Source organism: Desmodus rotundus, chromosome 7, assembly GCF_022682495.2.
Source record: "Desmodus rotundus isolate HL8 chromosome 7, HLdesRot8A.1, whole genome shotgun sequence".
Taxonomy (NCBI): domain Eukaryota; kingdom Metazoa; phylum Chordata; class Mammalia; order Chiroptera; family Phyllostomidae; genus Desmodus; species Desmodus rotundus.
Genome location: NC_071393.1, coordinates 19,836,059 through 19,846,378, shown reverse-complemented (window position 1 = coordinate 19,846,378; position 10,320 = coordinate 19,836,059). Strand labels below are relative to the sequence as shown.

Sequence of the window (10,320 nt, the reverse complement as noted above, 5' to 3'; positions counted from 1 at the left end):
AGCACGGAGCTGGGGACACTGTCAGGTCACCACCGGACACAGATGAATTGTGCAGAGCTTCTAACCTGTGGGCCAAGCATGCCACTGGAGACTCCAAAACCCCTTCCCCCCAAAATGTCCTGACCTTACACATGTGACCCAGAGTTAGGGGTTCAGTAGACACCCCCGGCCATCTATGGATCTCAGATTTTAAAATTCTACTTCTAAGCATTTATACTTTAGCCCACATGTCCCATCAGTAGAAAAGCCTTAAAAATGGCAGATTCAGTTGAAAATCCTGTTCACTCAATATTCCTAGAATTTAGTAAATCTTTACACTTTGAAATCTTGGATCGGAAATACTGTTTCCCCTGGGTCATGTCATGTTAGCAGTAGTTCCTTACAGGTGTGGTCAGTGCTGCACCCCCCCGCTCCCCCCAGCACTGCACCATGTAACCCAGACCAGCCTTCCATGCCGGCCCAGCCAGCGCTGGGCCCTACCACTCCAGTGGGCAGATGAGTGTGTCCCAGCCAGGCATTGCATCAGACAGGTGTGACAGAAACTTTAATGGCAAACAACTTGAAACCACGTGAGCTGAGGGGAGGCAGGAAAGGGTGGAAGAGAGGTACACCCGCCAGCCCCACTCTCCCACTCAGTATTCTTCCCCTTCTTCAGCCTCTGCTTCCACGGAATCCACACCCACCTCTTCGTAATCTTTCTCCAGAGCTGCCAGGTCCTCCCGGGCCTCGGAGAACTCCCCTTCCTCCATGCCCTCCCCCACGTACCAGTGCACAAAGGCTCGCTTTGCGTACATGAGATCGAACTTATGGTCCAGGCGGGCCCAGGCCTCGGCGATGGCGGTGGTGTTGCTCAGCATGCACAAAGCCCTCTGCACCTTGGCCAGGTCTCCCCCTGGGACAACGGTCGGGGGCTGGTAGTTGATGCCCACCTGCCAGAGAAGGGGGATAAAGCACTGTGTGAAGCCTCTGTCGAACCCAGAAACGGTAGCTGCTTTCCCAGAAATGTACAACATATGGGTGCCCTGCCCTCTGGTGACCTGGCAGAGGCTTGGTTCACCCCATAGTCTCTGAGCCCTTCTTTGCGCCAGGCAAGATGCCAGGAAAGCAGGGTGCTGGTTTCCAGATAAGGAAGTGGCTACAGCCAGCCACTCTGGCTCAGTCCCAAGCTGCCCAAAGGGCTGTGTCCCAGCAACTGTGACATGTGATAGGCATCTGGCGATAGAACTGCCTTCCTTCTGAGGGAGGACACTGCCCTGGATTCCTACGGGTTACTTTCTCCATAGGTTTCAACAACAAGGGAGTTGATCTCCACAGCAGAAGCCCTTTCACCCAGCACACAACTGTGGTGGTGCTGCACGGGAGAACCTAGCCCGGCTTTCCCACCAAACAATCGGTGTGTGTACAGCGGAGCGAAAGGCACACGGCCAGAGGACCTAGGGCCACTGCTGCAACTGCAAAGCAGGTGGTCTGTGCGTGTGCAAAGTAGGAGGGAGGGGGTGACATTCCAGGCTTCAGAACCAGAGGAGACAGGACCAGAGCTTTGGGCCGAATACAGACAGGGTTAGCTAGAGTCAGGATCAGCGAACTTCGTCCACAAAGGGTGAGACAGTACACAAGCTCTGCGGGGTGGGCCGGACAGTCTGTTACAGCCACTCAGTTATGTCTTTGTAGCCCAAAAGCAGCCACAACAATAGGCCACTATATGGTGGAGGCTGTGTTCACGTTAAACTTTACATAATCAGGCGCTGGTCCACCACCCACGCTGACCCCTGAACTAGAGGAAGAGACCCAGTGTAGGAAGGCCCAGTTAGGAACCCAGCACAGCAGGCCCACCAGAAGCGGTGAGGGTCAGAGCCAGACGAGGCGGCATGAAAAGCGAGGCTCAGGGAAGCACAGCTCCCAGAGGGAAAGAATAGGCAGCCTGCAGGAGTCAAGTACAGGCAAAGCTGAAACTCGACAGCAGGCTGCTTCTCTGCTTCCAGTGGAGGGCGGGTACGAAATGGAGGCTGGGGCACACTTGGGCCAGAATTTCTCGGCTTACCAAGAGAGAGAAAGATGTCATCATTTTTTTCCCATAGAGATTCATCATGACTTTTACTTAAACACTTCATAGGACATTTAAATGGGGCTTAATTTCTATATGCGTACGGAATTAAGTGGGATTTAGTGACACCAATAGTAATGTCCCAATTTCAAATATCCACACAAAATTACCCATAATGCCCAGAAAATTCCTATTATAAGAAAAAAAGGTCTTATTGTGAAGGCTAACCACCATTTCCCACACTAACTCCACCCCCAAATGGGAACAGAGATACTGCAGAAAATTTCCTGTTCTGTTAAAAAAAAATTTCTCAGGACACATAAACAATGTGATGATTCAGGAAGTTCAAAGGACACCAGTGAGCCCTGGCTGGGTGGCTCAGTTGGTTGAAGCATCATTCCGTAACATAAAGTTTGCAGGTTCAATTCCGGGTCAGGACACATAGCTAGTTTGCAGATTCGATCCTTAGTGAGGGCATGTGAGGGAGGCAATCTGTTGATGTTCCTCTCGCTTTATCAAATCAATTTTAAAACACCGCATCATCGGGTGAAGATAAAAAAGGAAAGACACCACTGAATAAGTGGTCGCTCTGGTTCACTAACTGATGACCAGAGCTGAGCTGCCAGGGAACAGGGTTCCCCCCAGGGGCAGCATTCAATCCCAGGGCCTGCTGCACGCTCAAAGGCAAAACCACTTGTTATCTGCCCCCCCCCCCCCATCCTACCTTAAATCCCGTTGGGCACCAATCCACAAACTGGATGGTGCGCTTGGTCTTGATGGTGGCGATGGCCGCATTGACGTCTTTCGGGACCACGTCCCCGCGGTACAACATGCAGCAGGCCATGTACTTGCCGTGCCGAGGGTCACACTTGACCATCTGGTTGGCCGGCTCGAAGCAGGCGTTGGTGATCTCGGCCACGGACAGCTGCTCGTGGTAGGCCTTCTCGGCAGAGATGACAGGGGCGTAGGTGGCCAGGGGGAAGTGGATGCGGGGGTAGGGCACCAGGTTGGTCTGGAATTCCGTCAAGTCCACATTCAGGGCCCCGTCAAAGCGCAGGGAGGCCGTGATGGAGGACACGATCTGCCCGATCAGACGATTGAGGTTGGTGTACGTGGGCCGCTCGATGTCCAGGTTGCGCCGACATATGTCGTAGATGGCTTCGTTGTCCACCATGAAGGCACAGTCGGAATGTTCCAGGGTCGTGTGGGTGGTCAGGATGGAGTTGTAGGGCTCCACCACGGCCGTGGACACCTGGGGGGCTGGGTAAATGGCGAATTCCAGCTTGGACTTCTTGCCGTAGTCCACCGACAGCCGTTCCATCAGCAGAGACGCAAAGCCAGAGCCAGTGCCGCCCCCAAAGCTGTGGAAGATGAGGAAGCCCTGCAGCCCCGTGCACAGATCCGCCTGAGACAAAGCAGAGACCGTGAGCAGTGCCTGTCCAAGCCACACCGCCAACCTCCAACAAGCCTAGGTCGCTTCTCTTGGCCTCCACAAGAGTGAATGGATTCCAGTGATCCCCAGGGAACACGCATCACACTCAGGGCCGAGGCAGAGCAGACATGAAGAGGTATGGATGCACTGCGGCCACCCCAGAAAGGAAGATGACCCACGGGTCCACTACCCTGGCCTGGGTTCTGCCAAAGGGACCCTGGAGGGCCTCCCGGCGCTGCTCTTACCAGTTTACGGATCCGGTCCAGGACCAGGTCGACAATCTCCTTGCCGATGGTGTAATGGCCTCTGGCGTAATTGTTGGCTGCATCTTCCTTCCCGGTGATCAGCTGCTCTGGGTGGAAGAGCTGCCTGTAGGTCCCCGTGCGCACTTCGTCTACAGAGAGGACACACGTGCCGTGGCTCTTTAAGGATAATTGTTAACTCGCCAGCACAGACAGACTTGGGGGCCATTCGATTCTACCAAGCACACGCTGTTCCTTGCATCTCCACAGCATCGGTGTATCAGAGGGACTCCCTCTGTAATACACAGAGCACATCTGCATTCTGTGGCTCCAGGGAGGTAAACTCAACTCATGGCACAGATGCCAGCCTGACCGGTTCCCAAAGGAGGAACAGAGCTCGCAGTCCTGCACACAGGCAATTCTACGTGTGCCTATTTCTTTCACACCAAGAGGTATAATTAAACAAACCCTTCAGGCCTTGGGCAGGTAGCTCAGTCGGTTAGAGCGTTGTCCTGCTACACCAAGGGTGCAGGTCCAATGTGGTCAGACCACGTACAAGAAACAACCAACAAATACATAAATAAGTCAAAAAACAAATCCATGTGTCTCTGCCTCTCTTCCTTCCTCTTTCTCTCGAAAACTCAATAAATAAAAAATACTAAAAACTTTCATACTGGACATCAGCAGGTCAGTGTGGTTTCTGCCAGGCAGTCGTACCATGGCACCTATGAAGGATATGGGGTCATGTTCTGTCGTCTCCTAGATGGCCCCTGACAGGTGCTCTCTTTGCAGCTCTCCTTGGAAACTATGCTTCAGGCATCTAATCTGGAGGAAGCCAACAAATGTTCTCTATTTTCTATGTCTGAGATGCACCAAAACTCTTGTGCGCCAGCCTGAAAGACTGTACAGCATTAAGGAGATACGAGCCCCCAGGCAGGGTCTACAGCTGCCTTGGGCTTGGGCAGTCACGAATGAATTTGTCACAATCCCAGGTTACTCCTGGGAAATCAGCTTTTTCCCTGTATGTTAGGTTTCCCTAAATCAGCAGCCCCATTTCGTATTAACTTTCAGTTTCTTGCCCAACATGGTCACAGATACACCCGGGTGTCCGCCCATCCTTTCTGCAGTGGGATTCCAAGGAGCACCTGTAGGGATTTAGGGAGGCTCTCCCAGCCTCCCTGGAAAGCCACCCTACTTGCCCGAGTACCTACCCACCACGGTGGGCTCCAGGTCCACAAACACTGCCCTGGGCACATGCTTGCCAGCCCCAGTCTCGCTGAAGAACGTGTTGAACGAGTCGTCCCCACCACCAATGGTTTTGTCACTTGGCATTTGCCCATCAGGCTGAATTCCATGTTCAAGGCAGTACAGTTCCCAGCAGGCATTGCCGATCTGGACACCTGCCTGTCCCACGTGGATAGAAATGCATTCGCGCTAGGAAACAGAACATAATGTGAGACTCCACTCCCTGCCCCCTCATCTTCAAGGCAATCCTCACTATATGGCATGAAAATAAAACCTGATACCAGAAATTCATACAGTCATGCAACACTTAATGACAGGAATACATTCTGGGAAATGCAGTATTAGACAACTTGTGTAAACATCACTTATACAAACCTAGATGTTATAACCTACTACACACCGAGGCTTTATGGTCCAGCCTGTTGCTCCTAGGCTACAAGCCTGTACAGCATGTTTCTATACTAAACAGTATAGGTAATTATAACACAGTGGTAAGTATTGGTGTATTCAAACATAGACAAAGTACAATACAGTAAAAATACAGTATAAATTTTTTTTTTAAGTACACCTGTATAAGGCACTTATCTGGGACCTTGCAGGACTGGTTTAAGTACTATGAAATTATAAAATCATGTTTAGGCATTTCAACTTGAGAAGACTGTATCATACCAACAAGCAATGGCTGAATAGTTCTTCTGAAAGTACTAATCATGGTATTTTTCTCATTAACACAAAAGTCTTTGCTAAAAATAACGACTCCTAAAAATGATGAAAAGCACACATTTTTTTCTAGTCCTGAAGCTTCTTTTAGCTGTCATGTAACAGAAGTTACCTTCCCTTTACACTTGAAATAACTCAGCCCTAAAAAAAAATTTTTGAGCTTGATTTCATGCTGTACAATCACCAACAACAGAAGCTTCAAAACCAACTTTTACAAAGGGAGAAATCTGAGGCTAGTGTGGGTTATTATGTAGGCACACTTTTGACAAAGTTTGGAAGCCGCCACAGGGATTAGGAGGGGAAACTGAGGCTGAAATAAGCAGCCGTCAGCCTCCATTAACTGAGAACAAGTGACATGTGAACTGGGTCATGTGAAGTCCTGTGAGAGGGTCATTCTGGCCTGTCTCCACAGAAGGCTGTCTCTTGGGCGCCACTCGTTTTAGAAGTGCACAGTGACACAGGTGTTGGTTGGTTTCCATCAATATTTAAACTATTCATGTCTTAATTCACCAATACCTAGTACATACCTATGCACTGAGGATGTAAAAATGAGCAACATGAAGGTGCAAGCCTACCATGCTGTGGAAAAACAGAAATTCTCATATATTGCTGATGATAAGGAAACTGACAGTATCTGCAAAATCACAGCCATCCATTTTTGGCATCCCATACACACCTGCACCAGTAGGAAACGGCTGGTACACAGATTACTTATTGTACTTTTCATGTGTAAAACACCAGAAACATCCAGGCATCCAGTGATACAAAACAGGCTGAATAACCTACAGCCACTCACTGGAATACTATGCAGCAGTGAACAGCAATGCAATTTTTTCTTGTTGTTGGTAAGGAGGGAGCTGGATTTTTTTGCACAACAAAAAACCAAGGAGCAAGAGCATATACTATGTGCTACCTTTGGTGCAAGAAAGGGAAAGGTATTATCATATCTATTCCTGTTCGTTTGGTTTTGTGTTTAAGGAATTATGAGTATAAACAACCAAAAATTTAAAATCCTACCTGATGGAACAAGCAAGGTTTTCAGAATATACCATTTTCTATCATTCTTAGTTCAAGACCTTGTAAATACTGCCTCTTTGTGTAAGTGCCCTCAGAAGCTCACACACAGTATCGCAAAGGCAAATAGGAGTTCAAGGTCAACACGATGTTGCTTTGGAAAGTAAGTGTGAGAGCAGAGGGTGACTGCACCTGCGGAGTGTGTCCGGTGTCCACTTTTGACCCACACGCTCTGGACACAGCTCCGGACAGACCCCGGAAAGCGCCCGGGTCCCAGCGGTACCGGGTCAGGGATGACACCCTCCTGCCCTACTGCCCCCTGGGCCTAATCCCCCACTATGTAGCCCACCGTACCATGGTGGTCACCTCCTAGCCTCAGGTTGCGCAGCCACCTCCACTCCGTCCAGCTCCACGAGCCCAATGGCCCGCCCTCCACGCTGCGCACAGAGTCCTGATTGACACGCTGCGTGTACAACTTCAGTTGGCTCGGACTGCTCCAGGGGGCGGGCCTTAGACTGGAACCCCAATTGCAATTGGCCATTTTCTATCTAAAACTACAAAATCTCTTTTGATTGGTCCTCACTTTGGGCGGGAAGTGGCGACTCCCCCGCAGCCAAGTGCAGCAGACGCCTGCTGAGTAGCTGTGATGTGTGGCGGCAGGGCAAAGAAGGAGCCCGTGCTTGAGTGGAGACCACTCTACAGCAGCTGACACCTCCTGGGCTCCATGTGTTTGTGGACAAAATATAATCTTACTGCAGAGCTGTCCAGGGGTGTTGGAAGTTACGAGGGCTGGTAACTGTGACAGGCCTTTGCAGACCTAAGCTAGAGCAAATACCTGTAATGGATATTCAGTTAGCATCCTTTTATTGGTGCTGGTGTTAGTATCCTAGGTTGGTAAGAATTTTAAAGTCTAGAGTGTGCCAGGGGGCCATAAACCTATGCATTGGAGCTCTTGCAAGAGTATGAGATGAGGACCACCGGGAGAAGTTCCCAGAAGGAAGTGCCTGGGAAACTCTAGGAGGGAGGGAGGTGTTAATTCTACCTTCACGGAGATTTAGAACATCTCAGCAAAGAGGGATGGATGGTGTGTGTGGGGCAGGCAGGGGAACAAGGAGGTCAGAGAGCTGGAAGGTTTGCGTGGGCACATGGCCTGGCTTGGGTGGGCGGAAGCCAGCCAGCAACACTTGCAGGTTGAACTGGCCGTTTGGGGGAGAGCACATGGCAACAGGAGGAGATAGGGCAGGGGGACCCCACAAATGGTCATTGCAGGAGGCCAAAGGATTATCCACACATGCACACACCTTGGTGAAAGCACACACAGAATTCCCAAGGTTCCTGGAAGGGTGACTGAGCCCTGAGTTCACCTCTGGCTCCCATTCCCTCCATGCCTGTTGCTGGTCCATGGCAGTGTCTGTGTTTACCCCACAGACGAAACAGCCCCTTTTCTTGGCCTTCTAAGCATAACCTAAATGAGCTAGAATTTTCATAGAGGAATGAAAAGGAGTTAAATATAGGTAACATAAGAAATAGCTACAGTAAATTTTTTAAAAATGCAAAATGCAGATTTCTTACCCTGCCTACCATTGCTAGGTCAAGGGAGGCAAGGGGTCACGTTCACAGTGGCCCCTCAAATGGTCTGGGTTTAAGCAACACCCTCCCCCACCCCCTGTGGATTCTCTTCAGCTGCCTACCATCCTTTGCTCTGGCAGATTTCACAGAGTGTGCCCTGGGGGTTAGAGAGTTAGGTAGCTAGCTGGGGCTTCCAGGGATTGGTGTTTGGAAAATCAGATATGGGACTCTTACCAAGGAGCGTTACAGTGAGTGCGAGGAACCAGGGTCAGCCTTGGGCAGAGAGGCTGATAGGAAATGGCCACTGATGGGCTCTTCTTCCAGGCGTTTGCCAACATGCACTCCCGGACGTAGGTGCCCGTGGTGAGCATATTGGTGTTTGGGGTCCTCATGGCTTTCATGGCGGTGCTGCCGGACCTTGAAGCACTGGTCCAGTTCCTGCTCATTGGCATGCTGCTGGCCTACAGTTTTGTGGCCACCACCATAATCGTGCTATGCTTCCAGAAGTTCCCTCCTTTTAGTTCCCCAGGCCTAGCCAGCTCTGGCCTGGTGGCCAAGGAATACAAGTCCTTCCAAAACCACCACCGGCTAGTGGGCACTGAGCAGGCCTCAGCCCCTGAGCTCAGGCAGCTACAGCCAGCGCTAACACCCCACCTGGGTTTCTTGGATGGGTGCAGCCTTGGAGCCCCCTGTGGCTTGGGACTAGGTGTCATGGTGGCCTTGGCCATCACCCTGGGCTGTGTGCTGGTCTTTGGGGACTCAGCTGTGCACCTCCCACGCTGCGGCTACATCTGGTTGCTCCTACTCAGCACTACCATGCTTGTGCTTAGTCTCCTCATCCTGGGGGCCACCAGCAACCGCACCAGCAGGACACCTTGCAGGTACGTCCCCCGGCCAACACCCACTCACTGTCAGCCGAGCCAGCTCCCTCTGTCCCTTCCTCCTCTACCACGGCAGGGTGAACCAGGGTGTCACAAGGCTGGAGAGGCCAGCATGTCCATCCACCACTCTCTGTATGGGGAGTGGGCAGCTGTCTCCGGAATCTGGAGAAGTGAAGAAAGGCTCTGTGGATTCCTGAGAAATCAGGTCCTGGGCCTGCAGACCTTCCTGGTGCCCCTGCCTGCAGCCCTGAGCATCCTCCTCAACACCTGCCTCATGCTGAGGCTGAGCTACCTGACCTGGCTGCGCTTGTCCATCTGGCTGCTGATGGGTGAGTGAGGGCCAGGCTGGGGCCCTGGTGGGCTGCAGGAGAGCAGGGAGGGCAAGGAGGGTAAAGGGCTGGGACCTGCCCCTCAGGATTGTGCAATCCTGCAGGACCCGTGGTATTTTCAGCTCTGGTAATCTGGTACAGCATGGAAAACCAGCAGCAGTTGTAGCAGCCAGCTGCCCCATACTGCGTGGTGTCCCCCTATGGCAGCCTGGAGGAGACAGCGCAGGTCATGCAGCCCCAAAGGTACCGGCCAAGGAGCCCTGCTTCATGGAGCAGCCCACCGGACCATGAGGACAGCTGGAGGCCTGCCCACCCTCCCCCACCTCCTCAGGAGGCCGGAGGGCCTGGGAGCCCTCTGTCTGGGACAGCTCATGTTTGCAGGCCTGCTCATGCGGAGTGTTCCTCAGGACCTTAGAGCTCAGCACAGGTTCTGAGTTTTCAGCCTTTGGGAGTGGGCCATGGCCAGGGCTGGTGTGATGGACAGTTTGCTTAGCATCTTCTAGTTTATGACCAACTCCAGCCACCTGGGCAGCTGGGGTGGGGTGCGCAGGTAAGAGGCCCAATAGCCCCAAGGGTCTACAATAATAACTATTCGAGCAACCATCTGCCTCCTTGTCCACTGTTGTGTTCTTTGTGGCACTGAGTCTTCGCCTGCCCCCAGGAACCGGGTGATTGTCCTCAATCCGCAGCAAAGGCACCTAGGTTCCACACAGGGAAGCACCAGCCCTGGGACAGCCCTGAGTCAGGAACACAGCCAGGCCTAGGTCCCAGGGTCCTGCCGTCAGGCCAGTGCCTTCTGCTGACCTCAGAGGGGAGCCACACGCCCCAAGAAGCACCAGGTGAG

General features: G+C 52.0%; 1 protein-coding gene across 1 annotated transcript; it reads right to left on the bottom strand.

Annotated features, from left to right (window-relative positions):
* Positions 1 to 534: 534 nt before the first annotated feature.
* Positions 535 to 5,226, bottom strand: LOC112301806 (tubulin alpha-3 chain). The gene is given in 5 exon segments (XM_024557322.4): positions 535 to 929; positions 2,769 to 3,449; positions 3,722 to 3,870; positions 4,930 to 5,169; positions 5,172 to 5,226. Coding segments are annotated over 5 exon segments (1,422 nt in total). The 3' UTR covers positions 535 to 632.
* Between the last annotated feature and the right edge of the window lie 5,094 nt (positions 5,227 to 10,320).